General features: G+C 41.9%; 1 protein-coding gene across 1 annotated transcript in view; it reads right to left on the bottom strand.

Annotated features, from left to right (window-relative positions):
• Positions 1-13,002: 13,002 nt before the first annotated feature.
• The window catches only part of LOC306917637 (laminin subunit beta-1-like), a gene marked incomplete at both ends in the record, with an annotated part of 30,092 nt that continues 24,537 nt past the window's right edge, over positions 13,003-18,557 (bottom strand). The window contains 5 exons of the mRNA XM_079495934.1: positions 13,003-13,013; positions 14,700-14,898; positions 15,398-15,518; positions 16,910-17,037; positions 18,084-18,242. Coding sequence (XP_079352060.1) covers positions 13,003-13,013; positions 14,700-14,898; positions 15,398-15,518; positions 16,910-17,037; positions 18,084-18,242 — 618 coding nt within the window. The remainder of the gene's footprint in view (positions 13,014-14,699; positions 14,899-15,397; positions 15,519-16,909; positions 17,038-18,083; positions 18,243-18,557) is intronic.

Genomic DNA, 18,557 nt, shown 5'->3' on the forward strand with positions numbered 1-18,557 from the left:
TTGCAATATGCTGTACTATGCTTTTCTATTTTGAATGCAGAAACATTTATGAATATCCAATATAATATCCAAACCTGTATGTGTAAAACACAGACAGTAAAGCTACAGTCATGATGTGTGTGGTCATCTGAAAGCTGTCTGAGGAAAAACATTGAAGATTTTTACCTGCTCTGAGGAAACTGCAGTTTCTCCAGGATTAACTTCATCCACTCTGGACTCCATCTCTTCACACTGCTGTGGAAAGAGGTGTCCATGTCATTACTGAGGAAACTGTGTGTGTGTGTGTGTGTGTGTGTGTGTGTGTGTGTGTGTGTGTGTGTGTGTGTGTGTGTGTGTGTGTGTGTGTGTGTGTGTGTGTGTGTGTGTGTTTGCGTGCGTGCGTGCGTGCGTGCGTGCGTGCGTGCGTGCGTGCGTGCGTGCGTGTGAGCTAGGGCTGGGATTTGTTCGATGTTAACGCTTCCCTTAACGGTTCCTAATATATTTTTCCCCCTATTTCTCTGACATACATTATGCTTATATTATAACTAATAACCTAACCAAGTACATAATAAACACAAATTCAGTTATTGTAATTGCACTTTACAAATTATGAGGTGGCACTATTATTTAAACTTCACCACCACCACCACCAGCAGCTAGCCACCACAACAATATAATTGTTGCAATTTGTACTGTATATTGCAATTTGTACTGTATATTAAATATACAGTACAGATTGCAATAATGATATTGTCATGGTGACAAATGTTGTGTCTTTAATGTTCAGATTAATTAATTCAGATTGTCGGAATCGGGTCTGAAACGGACCCGGTTCCGAATCCCAACCCTGGTGTGAGCGTGCGTGTGAGTGTGCGTGAAAGAGAGACCGACCAATACAGAACAAGCTTATCACTCTCTCCCCATCCATCCAATCCCAGCTAGAGAGGGTGAGATCTGCTGAGCCTTTAGAACGATACCTAACAACTGACCAGGTAGCTGACCAATCAGTGCAAGACAAAATGCCAACAATCACATTATTTTGTCATTTCGAACCCTTAAACTGATGCCGAATATAGCAGATCTACAAGCTTGTAAATCGACTATTTTTGGTGCTCCACTAAGATATATCAGGCATAGGTCTTACTAGATTTAGAGGCCCCAACCTCTATACTATATCTAAATGGGACTGCATTTATATAGCACCTTCCTCCGAAGCACTTTACAATGTACTTCTCATTCACACATCAATGGTGGAGGAAACCATGCAAGGCACCAACCACTAAAGGCACAAGGAATTTGCACACTCACGCACAAACACACACACACAGACAGACTGTGCGGGCACAAATAATTGTCTCTCACGCACGCACGCACACACGCACACACGCACACACACGCACACACACACACACACACACACACACACACACACACTCACACACACACACACACACACACACACACACACACACACACACACACACACACACACACACACACACACACACACACACACACACACACACACACACACCTTTGTACAGTACCAGAACGGTTGACTCATGGGTACACTGTAGTATGGTTTTCACCGGCACAAAAAAACGAGAACATATAACACCAGTTTTAGCTGAACTTCACTGGCTCCCTGTCATTTTTAGAATAGATTTTAAGACTATTTTATTTACTTATAAATCCCTGCACGGCCTAGCCCCCTCTTATTTAACGGAACTTCTCGTCCCTTACACCCCACAAAGGGCACTGAGGTCAACAGACAAGCTGCTCCTGGAAGCTCACAAAACGAACCTCATGGAGTAGGGGCGACCGTGCCTTTGCCTCTGCTGCTCCTAGGCTCTGGAATAGTCTGCCCTTCAATATAAAAAATGCAAACTCTGTTGAGTCTTTTAAATCACTTCTTAAAACACATTTTTATTATTTGGCTTTTAATCGCACCTAATGTTTGTTTTGTTTTATTGCACTTTCGTTATTGTGGCATTAATTACTGATGTTTTTGTTTTTGTTGTTGTGGTATAAATTGTTGATGTTTTTGTCTCACCCTGTACAGCACTTTGGTCAATTTCGATTGTTTTAAATGTGCTTTATAAATAAAGTTTGATTTGATTTGATGGTTTGGGCTGTAGATCAAAGTGAGTATAACAACCGTCACAGTGACATTCACTCTTGACTTTACAAATGAACTGGAACAGCACCAATAATACACAATACAGTCAAAAATGTATTCTAATCGCCTGCATAAAACAAAAGGTTGTGTAGCCATTTACTAATTATGAAAAAAGTCGAGACGTACAGTAGCCTATTTGGAATTGAATTGTTATATGTTCAAATGGTTTATTGGCGCTTTAACAAAACTACCATACCAAATATATTGTAGGCTACAACTGTAATAAAATACCAATAATGGAAGTCAATAATGAAAGTAGCTATTCCTAATAATAAACTCAATGTGTTAAGTGATATACTGTAGTGTACTGTAGTAGTGACTGAGACAACAGGAAGAAAAGCAAAGCCAAGTGACAGCTGTGTAAGCCAGTGAAGCCCACATTGACCAATGTGAGCCCCACCCCAAAATGAGTTTGACAAGCATGGTTTAAAATTAAAACAATGTTTTTGCTGAGATTATAACAGATTTAAATACTTTGAATGAGGATAGACACATTCATCATTTTGTGCGTAATTTTCAATTTTAATATGTAACTGTTCCTCAAATAATTCACAATCTTTCTGATACTCGATGCTGGAATTTTTTACATAATTGAATTAATCCTTACTTATTTCAAACTTCTATTGTTATCTGAACAGGCGTCATATGAGTTTTCAGTTTAGTTTCATGTTACTGTAGGCTATATGTGTAAAACACATGATGTGTGTCATCATCTGAAAGCTGTCTGAGGACAAAGGTTGAAGATGTTTACCTAATCTGAGGAACCTTCAGTTTCTCCAGGATCACGTGTGTATGTGTGTGTGTGTGTGTGTGTGTGTGTGTGTGTGTGCGCGCGTGTGTGTGCTTACAAAATGTGTGTGTGTGTGTGTGTGTGTGTGTGTGTGTGCTTACAAAATGTGTGTGTGTGTGTGTGTGCGCGTGCGTGCGTGCGTGCGTGCGTGCGTGCGTGCGTGCGTGCGTGCGTGCATGCGTGCGGTTAAAATTGGTTATTTCATTGATAAACCATTACCTGAAATCTGAATTACACCCGAATTATTCTGTTCAACAAATAAATGAATTGTCTTTCCTTGGGTTGAAACTAAGTGAGTGTCATTCTTGCTGCACTATTTAACTTCCCTTTTCTACACCCACATTTTAACCCGGTTTCCTGAGCAATTGTGCTGACATTTTTACCATTGAGCTAATAGAGCCAGGCTGCTTGCTCAGGGGATACGTTGAATCTTATGGAGGCATAAAGCTGCCAAAATTCAATTGAAATGGCAAATACAAAAAGTCAATTGAAATAAGAGAAATGCTTTTTCATTTTCACGTCATTAATGCATTTCTTGGGACAAAAATAAATCTAAAATGCAATAGCATTATTTACATTTAATCTACAGATGTGCTCATTCTATGACACAATAGAGAGTATGCGCATGCTTAAAGTGAATGGCACATCGAGTGGCAAATCGAGTGGCAAAGCAACATGCAAAGTGAGTTTAACATTGTTTAATGTTGTTTAATGCAATCTGATATGACGTTTCTGTGTGGATGTCTGGGCTGTCAAGGCCAGAAAGTAGTTTTTTTGCCAGCAAATTAGTGGGCAATAATTAAAATGAAAATGCAATTTAGACAATTCAAATGAAATAAGAGAAATGCTTTTTAACCTTCAGATAATGAACACATTTAAGTGAAAATATAATGCAATAGCATTTACATTTCATCTCCAGGTGTGCTCCAGGGGTGGCGGTGGCTCAGGGGTAGAGTGGCTGGATGGCAACCTTGCGGTTGCCAGTTCGAACCCGAGCTCCCCCAGAGTTAGTGTCGAAGTGTCCTTGAGCAAGACACTGAACCCCTAATTGCTCCTGATGTGCTGGTTGGTGCCTTGCATGGTTTCCGCTGACATCGGTGTATGAATATGTGTGTGAATGGGTGAATGTAATGCACAATCTATGTAAAGCGCCTTGGATAAAGGCCCTATATAAATGCACCATTTACCATTTTTGCTCATTCTATGACAGAATGAAAAAGCAAAAGCTAATAACATTGCATTTTAATTTTCAAATTGGCGTGTGTACTATTTGAAAATGCAAATGCAATGCGATTTACTTTTGCTTTTTCATTTGGTCATAGAGTGAGCACACTTGGAGATGAAGCAAAAGCAACTAAATCACATTGCAATTTCCTTTTCAAATCGTACACACGCCAATTTGAAAATGAAAATGCAATGTGATTTGCTTTTGCTTCATCTCCATCTTCATTCTATGACCGAATGAAAAAGCAAAAGCAAATCACATTGCATTTTCATTTTCAAGTCGTACACACGCCAATTTGAAAATGCAAATTCAATGTAAATTGCTTTGGCTTTTTCATTCTGTCATAGAATGAGCACACCTAGAGATGAAATGTTATTGAAATTTAAGTGAAATTATATTTTCACTTAAATGCGTTCAATATCTGAAGGTTAAAAAGCCTTTCTCTTTCTCTTTCTAAATTGCATTTTCATTGTAATATTGCCCACTAATTCGCTGGGCATTTTTTGAAAATTGAAAATCAAATGATCTTTTAATTGTGTCATAGAATGAGCACATCTAAATGTAAATGCTATTGTATTTTAGATTTATTTTTGTCTCATGAAATGCATTAATGACCTGAAAATGAAAAAGCATTTATCTTATTTCAAATTTACTTTTTGTATTTGCCATTTCATTTGAATTGTGGCAGCTCTTGACCATCAGGTCACAATGTGTGTCAGAGGTGAGACATGACCTTTGACAAAGAATCTGAATGTCTCAAAAGAAGAGCAGGGAGACACAATATACAACCACCTTTGAATTAACACTCTACCAAGAGATAGGGAAAAAAATACATTTTATTTAGCACAAAAAGCTCAATACCGACAGCCTAGTCTAGATAGTGCATTCATGAATGTATATGTATGGCCAATACAAAAAACTATATACCAAAATTTCCAAACCACACCCCTGGCTGCCGGACTATAATTGTCCCTTCGGACGGGTACAGACATGCGGGATGCAATGCATGTCGGGAGCAACGTGTGATTTGTGCATGTCAGACTTTTGGGTGTGTCGGATAAGCGTGTGCACCCCCTTCGGGCTTGGTCCCTTAAAAAAAAGTGGCAAGACGCTGAACCCCTAATTGCATTGCCTTGCATGTTTTTGTCTGCCATCGGTGTATGAATGTGTGTGTGTGAAATTAATGCGTGAATGTAATGCACAATCATTGTAAAGCACCTTGGATAAAGGTGCTATAAATGCTTTTACTAATCAGGGCTGCCAATTCTCATGCATTTCTCTCACGCACCATGACGCACGAGTAGTAGCCTAGTAAACATTGCTTCGAAATATTGGTCATGGAAGAAAATAGCCTCCACAACGTGAAGTGAGTGAGTATCAGTTCATCTCGTGCGTGAGGATTGAGGAACGGTGCGGGGACAAAGTTAACTCCTCCGTGTGTAATACACACATACACACTGTGTATAGGTGTGTGTACATATGTGTGTGTGTGTGTGTGTGTGTGTGTGTGTGTGTGTGTGTGTGTGTGTGTGTGTGTGTGTGTGTGTGTGTGTGTGTGTGTGTGTGTGTGAGTGTGTGTGTGTTGTGAACTTGTGTGTGTGTGTGTGTGTGTGCGAGAGAGAAAAAGAGAGAGAGAGCGGCAGTCGGCAGAGAGAGAGGGGGGCGGGTGGGGGGAGAGAGAGAGAGATAGAGAGAGAGAGATAGAGATAGAGAGAGAGAGGAACAAAACGATCCACTGTTAGCCTACACTAGGAGTGCTGTCATGATAATGTTTTTCTTTTTTTGTGGCAACTAAATATTAAAAATCGTTAAAACAGGCCAAATCAACGTTAAAAAGGCCAAATGTTTGCAGTTTATACTGATGTCTATGTCGCAGCATCGGCCATCTCCCTGGAATGCTACTGTATTAGGCCAGTCAATCTAAGATTTGTCCCAAAAGAAATTGCAATAGTAATTATTCAAGGTTTTTTTATGATCTTAGAGTCATACAAATAACATATTAAAATTGTGAATTATGTACATTTTGGATCACAGTAAATTCAGGGTTTGAAAGTTGGGTATCATTAACATCCTATAAGGCGAAAATGTCTAATTTTAATTATGCTTTAAGTTGCATGTAATGTGTCAAACTAGGGGTTATTCATGATTCAGAATCCATTGCAAGCATTAGTTTTCTCCTTGGGCTAAAAACGGCCATAGCCATCATCACAAATGTGATGAGGTCAGCACATTTGGGCACATTGGGCACATTAAGGCTAAGTGGCTGTGGCCGTTTTTAGCCCAAGGAGTGTTTTTTGTGCATAACTAATGCTTGCAACTGATTCAGAATCATGAATAACCCCTAGTTTGACACGTTAAATGCTACTTAAAGCATAATTTAAATTGGACATTTTTGCCTTAATAGGATGTTAATGATACCAAACCTTCAACCCCTGAATTTACCATGATCCTTTCCAAAATGTATATAATTCACAATTTTTTATATGTTATTTGGATGACCCTAAGGATCATAAAAAACCTTGAATGATTACTATTGCAATTTACTTTTGGGTCATGCTCCTTTTTAGCTTAGATTGATATGCATACTGTAGATATGCATCAAGAGAAACAAAGAGACCTCTGTCGTAGCCTGCTGACAGAAGAGATGGCAGACTGCATTGTGCAGCTACACTGTTTTACAGGCTGTGATGTCAACTCCGGTTTCTATGGCAAAGGGAAATAATCAGTGTATGACAAGGTAGCAAAGAGCTCTGTGGCACGGCAGAAGCTTTCAAGGTGGAGATAGCCTTGACCTTGAGAAGGAGGTAGAACTTCATATAGAACTGCATAAACAAGACAGGTGATCTGCTGCCAAGTGGAAGACAATGACAAAACATAATTTATCCATCTCCCTCCAGATGCAGATAGCCTACTCCAACACTGCCTCCGCACCAACTTGGCGTATATCTATAGTGCTCCACCCCACACTGAAGCACCACCCATGGACACTTGGACATGGTTGGGAGTTAGTGGGTGGTCGCTGTTGTCCTGTCCGCCACATGCGACCTGCACCAGGGCCAGTTGAAGAGTACAAGGAAGTTGAGAGTGAGGAGGAGGAGGATGATGCACAGAAGAGGAGGGTGGAGTCATCTGAATCTGATGATTCAGAAACCAGTGACACAAATGCTCTGACACATGTGTTTTGTGTCTGTAAAAAATTTAAACCCCAAATAAATTACTTTCCTATTCAAAAGTTATATTTTCTCTTTACTGGATGGCGGCCATCTTGAATTTTGGGGCCAAACGAGGTCTTATGATTAAAATGGTGTCAGATTTGGAATCCTCATGGTTGACTTGTATGAAAAAAGTGTCTTCATACATGATTCTACGTCACCTGGATGGAAATCCTTTATAAAGGGTCCTTAGAGGTCAAATCAATCATCAAAACATCCTTCCCAGAGGATGGTCACAGAACATCCGTTTATGACTCTACTACATGCCAGGGCTTGACATTAACGTTTTGAGGCACTTAAGTACATTTCCCATTCACTTGTCCGGGCAAAAAAGTCACTTGTCCGGAGCACAAGCACACATAAATACATTTTAAATCAACTAACTGTAAGTAGGTTTTGGTGAATACATGTTTGAATATTGGATGAATATTCTCAGGTTATAAGTTAATATCCCTAGAATGTCTGTGATCTGTCGGCAAGCCTGATCAATTTGTATGAGTCGGGACTATTCAAAGTACAGGCCTGACTAGGAATTAAGCCTACAGTGGTTTATAAAAGATTAAAAGAGCTTGTGCTTAGTTGTCAGTGAGGGAGAGAAAGGGGAACTGATACTGTAGCAGCAGTGAGAAAGATTCTGAAGACAGGAAACTAGACAGGAAACAAGGGGCTCGTATCTAGGCAGGTTGCTAAGGAAACGTGCAGCAGAGAGCCATAGTAGCTGTTAAAGGCCGTAGGAACTAAACATGTCATTTTAGAAAATAGTATTCATTGATTGCAACAGTAACTTTGAGGTAAAAAGGCAGTAAAGTAAAGTAATGAATTAATGTATGGGAGAATAGTGAGGCCACAGGGGCATGCTAATTAAACTAGTAGCCTCGGAAACCCAGACATTTTGATTTACAGGGAGAAAAAAAAAGTCTGGGTCCGAGTCCACTTCAGCATAGAGTAGCGCAAACGTCGATCACTCTCTGCTGATTTCTGATCGTCTGCACCTTTGTTAAATTGATGCACACACGCACACCCTACACACACACACACACTCCTCTCTCTCTCTGTCGCTCTAATTAATTAGTCTCATGTCCAGCTGCTGCGCACAGTTTCTCCCAGCGGATCCTGCCGGGAGCTGCCTATGCCATAGAAAGCATAGGTGAGTTCCAGGCTATGAAACTAGTGACTACTTTTTTTTCGGCATTGAAACCTTTCTGCCAGAATCTTCGAATGGATATGAATCTAGAGTACAATATATCTGACTCCAAGTCTTACTGTAGGAATTAATTGCTGGGTGAGTACACACACAGTGCTTCAAGTTTAAATGGATATGAATCTAGAGTACAATATATCTGACTCCAAGTCTTACTGTAGGAATTAATTGCTGGGTGAGTACACACACAGTGCTTCAAGTTTAAATGGATATGAATCTAGAGTACAATATATCTGACTCCAAGTCTTACTGTAGGAATTAATTGCTGGGTGAGTACACACACAGTGCTTCAAGTTTAAATGGATATGAATCTAGAGTACAATATATCTGACTCCAAGTCTTACTGTAGGAATTAATTGCTGGGTGAGTACACACACAGTGCTTCAAGTTTAAATGGATATGAATCTAGAGTACAATATATCTGTAGAACGCGGCAGCCCTTTTTTTAATCAACAACCTATACTAAAAAAACATGGACCAGATTGCCAAATACTCCCTACCTAAAAATAGGCCTATGTCGTGTTGCAATGCTTAGTGAGCTTTCAGATCTGCTAGTTTCACAATATCTATCGGTTATTGTGGAACCAGTTAAGTCAAACAAAATCAAATGTCTCATTCCCACAAGTGCTTGTCAGGGTACGGGGTCCGCGGAACAAATTATGTTTATTTTGGGGGTCGTGGCCTGAAAAGTACAATACTGTACACTACAGTGACAGACACAACTCTGACATGGCATCAATCTCTCAGAGACATCACACAACCACAACCTCTAAGTCCTGCAGTCATTTGAAGCAGAGCTTCCTTCCCTGCAGACAATAGTCTACACGACACACCTCCATGTTTTGATAAAAAGCAATACAACTTAACGTTTTCATCCTTAATAGTTCATTCATCGTATTCATTTAAAATGACATTATCTTAGCAGTTCCAGTATTTCATAATTTCATGTCATGTCATATTATACAATGTGACTATACAAAGCATGCCAACATATCATCAAACATGTGTAATATTTCCTGCTAGGATGGTCAATTGACATCCAGATTAAGTTGAGACGATTTACCTTCACAGAGGAGAAGTAGAAAGGCAGTATTCACCAGGGTGTCTGAATTCATCTGAGGGTGCTGCCTGTCACTAACTTCCTCAGAAACAAACTCTGTGACGTCAACGTGGGTTAAACAGTAACTTGGTGTCGGGGAGAGACAAAAGTATTAATTGTATTTATGGTGTTAAGACATTGTTATTATGTACTCTTAGACTAAGGGCTATATCTTGCGCCACGCCTTACCCTAAACTTATTTGCCATTTTTTACTATTTAAAAAAACCCCATTTAAAACAGTTCAAATAGCCGATCTACAAGCTCACAACGTGTCAATGTAGATCGGCTAGTTGAACTATTTTAATTTTTTTTCAAAATAGTAAAAGTTGGAATGGATGGTCCCTGGAACAAACACTGTTTGAGAAGGGGGGGGGGGGGGGGGGGGGGGGGGGGGGGTCGGTGGCCAAATCCCAAATCCTTCTACCCTAATGGACATAGGGTACACAAGCTGCATGGCTGTTTATCCGTTCTCCTTCTCCTACCAAACCACTCTGTTAGCACACATCTCTCCATGCCCCCGAATCCAGATGCACTACATTGCATCCAAGCGACTGTCATATTTACTGTACAAATATTATATATATATAAAGATCAAAACACGATCCAACTGCCCAGCTTGCTGTGACGTCAAAATCGTCACAACTTTCCACAAAGACTCCACCAGCACAGACTAGAGCACAAGCACAGCTATCCGAAGGTTCCTCCCCCTTTCACCCCTCGCACACACACACACACACACACACACACACACACACTGCACTGACTCGACCACTCCACAATTTCCCAAACAAGAAACACACAACAAGAACCCATGTTGCCACCGCCAACAAGTGGACGGCAATACTCCAACATCACCCCCAAAAACACACATCATGCCACGCAGAAAACACGTCACTTTCAGATGATACGTGGCGTGCCGCCAAGCATAAGCGTTCCACTGGCGCAACAGAAACAGCAACCGGTAATCACTACATGTTGCATGCAGCATGCGTGTGCTTCTGAAACCTTTTGTCTACGCCTATGTACATACATTACATCCACATGTGTGTCTCGCCCTCCAGCCGTAATTGCGTGTATGTGCTGGACCCGCAAGAACGCACGCACTATCCATGCACATTATTATGGCGCTAATTTACTACAGTATGTCTACGTAATTCACTGTTGTAAGGACATGTATAGAGCAACGTGGGAGGCTTCCCCATTTTTACTACCCGTTTCGCACCAGTCTCCGTGTGCCGTATCGCTCTACTACTGCAGCGACTTACATTCCCCCACCCCCCCGAACGCGCGCACACACACACACACACACACACACACACACACACACACACACACACACACACACACACAGTTGTACAGTACCAGAACGGTTGACTCATGGGTACACTATAGTATGGTTTGGGCTGTAAATCAAAGTAAGTATAACAACCGTCACAGTGACATTCACTCTTGAGTTTACAAATGAACTGGAACAGCACCAATAATACACAATACAGTCAAAAATGTATTCTAATCGCCTGCATAAAACAAAAGGTTGTGTAGCCATTTACTAATTATGAAAAAAGTCGAGACGTACAGTAGCCTATTTGGAATTTAATTGTTATATGTTCAAATGGTTTATTGGCGCTTTAACAAAACTACCATACCAAATATATTGTAGGCTACAACTGTAATAAAATACCAATAATGGAAGTCAATAAAGAAAGTAGCTATTCCTAATAATAAACTCAATGTGTTAAGTGATATACTGTAGTGTACTGTAGTAGTGACTGAGACAACAGGAAGAAAAGCAAAGCCAAGTGACAGCTGTGTAAGCCAGTGAAGCCCACATTGACCAATGTGAGCCCCACCCCAAAATGAGTTTGACAAGCATGGTTTAAAAAAATTAAAACAATGTTTTGGCTGAGATTATAACAGATTTAAATACTTTGAATGAGGATAGACACATTCATAATTTTGTGCGTAATTTTCAATTTTAATATGTAACTGTTCCTGAAATAATTCACAATCTTTCTGATACTCGATGATGGAATTTTTTACATAATTGAATTAATTAATCCTTACTTACAAAGGTTGAAGTTGTTTACCTAATCTGAGGAAGTTTCTCCAGGATCACATGTGTGTGTGTGTGTGTGTGTGTGTGTGTGTGTGTGTGTGTGTGTGTGTGTGTGTGTGTGTGCGCGCGCGTGCGTGCGTGTGTGTGTGTGTGCCCCTGTCCACTGCATGAATGAATGGTTCCTCATTATAGTGTGTGAGTGCTGATGTTTTATCACCATAAACAGCCCCTAAGCAACTTCCTACCCAACAGGTATTCACATGTATAGCTTGCTTCTCTATTGTGTGTTTGTGTCCTCATGGATATCACAGGCTAGCTCTTGTCTTACGCCAGTGTAGTAAACAATGCTAAGCTAAATTGTGTGTATCGTCAATGCATGTTTGTTAATGCATGACTATGATAACCGCTTAAGCTACATATACTTTGCTCAGTTTGCTGCACAATAAATAGTGACAATATCCAATATACAAGCTCACAATATGTCGCATTTGGAGATGGGGAACTCCAACAAACAAGACATAACTTTATGCGGTGTGGACTGATTTGAAAAGTACAGCTATAAACAGTCCCTGGGGATTTTTAATTAATTAAATTAATGAACGAAAGTCAAACATTCATGTCATGTAACACATCCTCATAATTAATAACATATCCAAACCACCATTCTATTCTGTAGGTTAACCCATTTTGGGCGGGAAGCCGGGAACCCCTTTTGGTGTTTTAAACATTATGTTATAATTTAGTTATTGAAAAATAACAAGCTCAAATAACAAGCTCATAGCGCGCCACCGAGTGGCGCGCTATGAGCTTGTAGATCTGCTATTTTTGAAACATCATGAAAATATTTATTTCAGAAAACTGGAGGATTTAGAAGATTCTTTTTAAATTTTGAGGTCAGGCCTAAATGGATTAAACGAGGACGCACAGGACATGAGACTAATGCAATCAAGGGGTCTGCATTGTTTATGTGGGTTTAATTATCATTTAAACACAAATGACAAGCTTAAGTTGGCCTAGAAAGGAGACACAAGGACTCCCTAACCGCCAGAGTCTTTGTGACGGCCTCACGGTGACGCCAGATGAATGTCACTGATAAGGTTATTCTCAGGAGGAACCCAAAACAAGCCCAAAGCAGCTAATTGAGATAACATGATCTGTGCGGCTGACGTACACTTTGAACCTGTCCTGGCTCTGAGCATTCCTAGACAGTGAATACATCTAATTGGGATTCCAATAGCGATCGCAGACATAGCAATTTGTTTACTTTATACCTGCAGAGACATGACAAAATGTGCTTTCATTTCATTTCAACGGCCACCTGTGTGCCCTCGTCTTAATGAGAACATTTGAAACGGTTCTCTATTTAATTCTGTTCCGTTCTGTTCTTTTCTGGTATGTTCCGTTCTTCTATTTAGTGCCTATCTCCATCTCTGAAAGTCCAGTTAAATTACAAGAGGAATATCTAGACTTGTAACACTGCCCTAATAAAACACACTGCCTCGGGGAAAACGTCTTTTTCCCTCAGTGTGACAAAGCAAAGGCGAGAGATTTATGAGCCAGGCGGATCAAGAAGAAAGTTCCTTATGGCTGCATGTCAGGAAGAAGAACACAGTTCTACAGCACTATGTAATCACGCCGCAAGGCCCCGATAATGCATGTCCATACATGAAGCACACACACACACACACACACACACACACACACACACACACACACACACACACACACACACACACACACACACACACACACACACACACACACACACACACACACACACACACACACACACACACACACACACACACACACACACACACAGACAGAGAGAGAGAGAGAGACATGGCGTAAGTGACCGAGAGACTGAGAGTGATGAGTGAAATCGGTCGGACGGCGTTTTTCTTTTTTTTTTTTACAAAGAGCACATGCATAAGACACAGTCAGGAAGGGGGCCTGGATGGTATGTAATGACATAAGACTGACTGGGGGGGACGATGACAACACAGATGGAGACAACAATAGGACAGGGGGAAAAAACCAGCAGATGATAACAGAAGACTGGAGATGGAATGGACAGGAGAGGACAGGGAACATGTAGGAGGGAAGATTGACGTGGGCAGGTAAGGTCAGCGTTGGAATGACATTCCGTCACTTCCAAAAACACTGCAGTCGACTGCAGTTCAACTATTTCATTGGCATGTTTTATGATTTATTAGTGGAAGCAGCGGCTCAGGAGGTAGAGCGGCCGCTTCTGAACCGGAAGGTTCTCAGTTCTATCGCGGCCCGCGGGCTTCCCCAGAGTTAGCGTTGAAGTGTCCTTGAGCAAGACACTGAGCCAAAGTTGCCTATGAATGAATGTGTGTGTGTGTGTGTGTGTGTGTGTGTGTGTGTGTGTGTGTGAAGCCTCTTCTTCCTCGGCTTCAAAATAGCCGATCTACAAGCTCACAACGCGTCGCAGCGCGACGCGTTGTGAGCTTGTAGATCGGCTATTTTGTAAAAGTGTAAAATCAGTCATTATGACGGCATCAAGGCCCGCCAAAATACTCGACTAAATCAACTGTAGATTTAGTCGACTAAAATCTTATGATATTTAGTCTACTAAAACTAGACTAAACACTAAAACATTCCAGGTGACTAAAATGTGACTGAAACTAAAATTAAAACTATTGAAGAGACTCTAGGGCTCCATTTTCGTCACCGCTAAACCCCTTATCCCAAATCTTCTTTGCCTTTTTTTTTTACTATTTTGCAAAACATTTTTGAATAGTTAAAATGGTCAGTCTACAAGCTCACAACATGTCAATGTAGATTGGCTAGTTGAACTATTCAAAAATGTTTTTCAAAATAGTAAAACAAGGTAAGGAAGTTTAGGGAGAAGGGGTTTAGCGGTGACAAAAATGGAGCCCTAGGACTAAAAAATAAAATCAAAATGTGACGCCAGAAACAAACACTGGTACCTTTGGCCCCCTGGTGCAGCAGCGCGGACACGCTGAAGATGAAGTTGCGGCAGATGTCGGTCATGGGGGTTTTGACCACGCTCATGCTGTCCTCCAGACAGCGGTAGCGCTGGAACGTTTCCCAGGCGTTGCTGGAGCCTGATCCTTCCTCGGAGCCCGAGAAGATGTCCAGGTTCCTGCAGTGAGGCATCAGGACGATCTGGGGGACACAACGGGGGGCAGAGGACGTTGTTGAGCGACGCTACACAGTCGACAGGCTCGTGAGACTAAATATACACAAGCTTAATCCATTTAGACCTGAGGACGATTCTACAAATGCCTTCTAAATCCTGACAGTTTTCTGTAATGCTTAAGACCGGGAATGTGTCTGTGCCTTTAACCATTTGAACAATTATTTTAAGCTTCAGTTGTTGAAAAAAAGCAGATCTACATAGCTCTGCTATTTTAGAAAAATCGTGAAAGATGTGTGCAAATGTTATATATTCTTTCACAGCGAATGTTTTAACTCAAATATAAATATCTGGTTTTAGGGGGTCCCTGGAACAACATATTTTCAGGAGGGTGTCCGCGGCCAAATACAGACAATTCTACGGGATGAACGAGCTTCGACAGTTAAGACATTTTAACGGCGTGTGTGTGTGTGTGCGCGCGCGCGTGTGTGTATGTGTGTGTGTGACTGTGTGTGTGTGAGTACTCACGGAGTCAATCAGTGTGTACGGCGACTGCACGTCACTGCCAGCGGAGTAGAGAGGAAGGCTGAGACGGAGGGTGTAGTTGAGACCCGTCTCGAAACACACCGGTCTAGGAAGAGCCACATAGCTGTGGAGAGAGAGAGACGCAGACATCCATGATGCACTGTTTATATACGCTAGGGCTGTGTTTATGCAGTCTAAACACAGGTGGACGCAAAGAGCCACTGTGTAGACTCATCATCATCATCATCACAGTCAAATATTGACAAATATCTACTTGGCATGAGCTTGTTAAGGGAGATGCCTATAGCGTGTACGTGCAAGTGGCCCCAAATGGAACCTGCGATGCTGGTTTAGCAGAGTGGCTCTCGGCCTCTTCCTGATGGCCTCAAAAGTCTAATATCTCCCCTGACGGCCAAGCTACACCAGGCACGTTTTTTAAAATAGGACTGGACCTAAATTCAACGCACGTGTTTAGGGTAAACGGGCGCGTTTTGTGCGCGAAAATCCTGGTGTAGCTTGGCCGTGAGTCATAGCAATGTCCCTATGGATTAGTGGTTAAGATGTTGGCTTTCCACGTGGGGAAACCCAGGTTCGATTCCCGGGCATTACACAAATATAGCCAAATGTATGCTTAAAAAAAAAGAGTACAAATGTAACCAAATGGACCGATAAGGGCAGAGTTGGTTACATTTGTACACTCTCGGCAGCGGTAAATTAACCCATTCTGGACGGGAACCTGTTTTGGTGTTTTAACTAAGCGTTATTTAGCTATTGAAAAATAGCAGATCTACAAGCTCGTAGCGCGCCACCGAGTGGCGCGCTACGAGCTTGTAGGTCTGCTATTTTTGAAAAGTCGTGAAAATGTGGCACAAATCTTTGAATATATATTCTTTCAGAAGACTTTTTATTTATCCCGTTTTGGGCGGGAACCCCTTTTGGTGTTTTAAACATTATGTTATAATTTAGCTATTGAAAAATAGCAGATCTACAAGCTCATAGCGCGCCACCGAGTGGCGCGCTACGAGCTTGTAGGTCTGCTATTTTTGAAAAATCGTGAAAATATTTATTTCAGAAAACTGGAGGATTTAGAAGATTTTTTTTTTAATTTTGAGGTCAGGCCTAAATGGGTTAATTCGACGTCAGTGCCTAAATAGGTTAACACTGGAGACGGTGTGAGAGAAAGTTAGCCTGGCTAATAAGCCAAAAATTGCCTGCCGGCGGATTACGGTCTGGAGAGGCTCAATTGTACGCCCATTTCCTACACCAGAGAACTGGTGTGGCCAATCGGGACACGGTATGCAATATGGGCGGGCTTTGGTACAGTGACGTTCAATGCTTGAGACCTTTGACTGACAGTAGCTCTAACCAATTGCGTCAAAGAGAAAATGTTTGAACCCGCCCCCCGGGAAACAAGATCCATACACAGCATCTCCAGACTCAAATACCACACGACAGTGTGATTTGAGTCTGGCTTATTAGCCAGGCTAAGAGAGAGTGGCCCTGGTCCTCTCGTACCGTGAGCCGGGGTGGAGGGAGGTCGACTGGTTGTCGTCGTCTGGCATGGTGTTGACACAGCGGCTGTCTGCCGTGATGGACCCCGGACGCATCACTGTCATCAAGACCTCCTCCCACTGCTCTGGCAGCTGTGCAGACATCACACAAACAACAGGTTTTAGGTGGTAAATTAACTCTTGAGTGTACAGATACGGCATGAACAAACCCTTCACATCTGTACATTTCCTGCTACAAATTTTTGACCTGAGATCAGATTCTAAAAATGTCTTCTACATCCTGACAGTTTTCTGAAAAAGCTGTTTCTATGTCAGTCGTTCTTCGATTTTTCAAAAATAGCAGACCTACAAGCTCGTAGCGCGCCACTCGGCGGCGCGCTATGAGCTTGTAGATCTGCTATTTTTCAATAGCTAAAGCATAGCATAATGCTAACACCAAAAGGGGTTCCCGCCCAAAATGGGTTAAAGCAATAAACCGCGAGAGTTTACAGCAGCTATATGAGCACGCAGCGAAGTGCGATGTGTAGCCTTTCACGGTAACTGCGGCCTCACGTGGCTTATTGCTTTTTACATTTATTTGTAATAACAATTACACAAGAATAAATTCCCCTGCGACTAATTTCCCCAGCCCTATTTTTGATTAAGGGGCCCTATTTTTGATTTTAAAAAAAGCAAAGAAGTTTAGGGATAAGGGCTAAGGCACCGACAAAAAAATAAGGCCCTTAAGACCCTGCAACCTTAAACATATACAATTTACAATTACAATGTAGGCATTTAGCAGACGCTCTTAATCCAGAGCGATTTACAGTAAGCAAGAACAACACATAAAAATCATAAGGAAGCTAAGAACCTAGCATCTGTCTAACAGTAGAAAAACTGTACAGAAAAAGCTATGAGTATACACTATAGAGTGCCATGTCTACATAACATGCTATCAAGATTACATAAACTGAGCCTTTGCATCCGCCTGTAAGGTCGTCGAGGCTAGTGCTACCTCAAGAGCTAGTGCTACCTCAAGAGCTAGTGCTACCTCAAGAGCTAGTGCTACCTCAAGAGCTAGTGCTACCTCAAGAGCTAGTGCTACCTCAAGAGCTGCGGGGCTAAGATGGAGTCTGAAGTTGTGAGTGTTCAGACTATTTGCTGGAGCGTAAATATTACAGAAGAGGCTTCATTCACACCTGTGGCTCGTAACGGATGATGATGTCGTACTCCATGGAGTGGGGGAGGTTGTCGATGGAGAACTCCAGGTAGGCGCCCTCTGGGACGTTGACCAATCCTGTGCCAGTCCAGGTGGGGTTACGGTCCTGTGGGTGTGGCCTCGGTACCAGCGTCACTCCCTGAAGGAAGAAGAGGAGGAGTCAATGGCAAGCCACCAGTGCAGCTCTCCAACGTTGAAGCACTGGGCCCTAGTGGTAAGAGGTGGGATTGCAGGCGGACCCGTGGAGTTATGACTAGGAAACCCCGCGCAGCTGGGCTTTAACATTGAGCGCCCGTTTGCACTTCCGCATTTTGGACACCAAATTTGGTGTCCAAATCGGGGAAAAAACGCGGAAGTAGACGGTTCTTCCGGGTGCTTCAAAACGCCACTGAGCAACTTCCACTGAAATTAATGGGGGGTGGGGCTGTCGCTCCGGTTCAGTCTCTATCCTTTT

This window comes from Electrona antarctica (assembly GCF_951216825.1).
Source record: "Electrona antarctica genome assembly, chromosome: 24".
In the NCBI taxonomy this organism is placed as follows: Eukaryota; Metazoa; Chordata; class Actinopteri; order Myctophiformes; family Myctophidae; genus Electrona; species Electrona antarctica.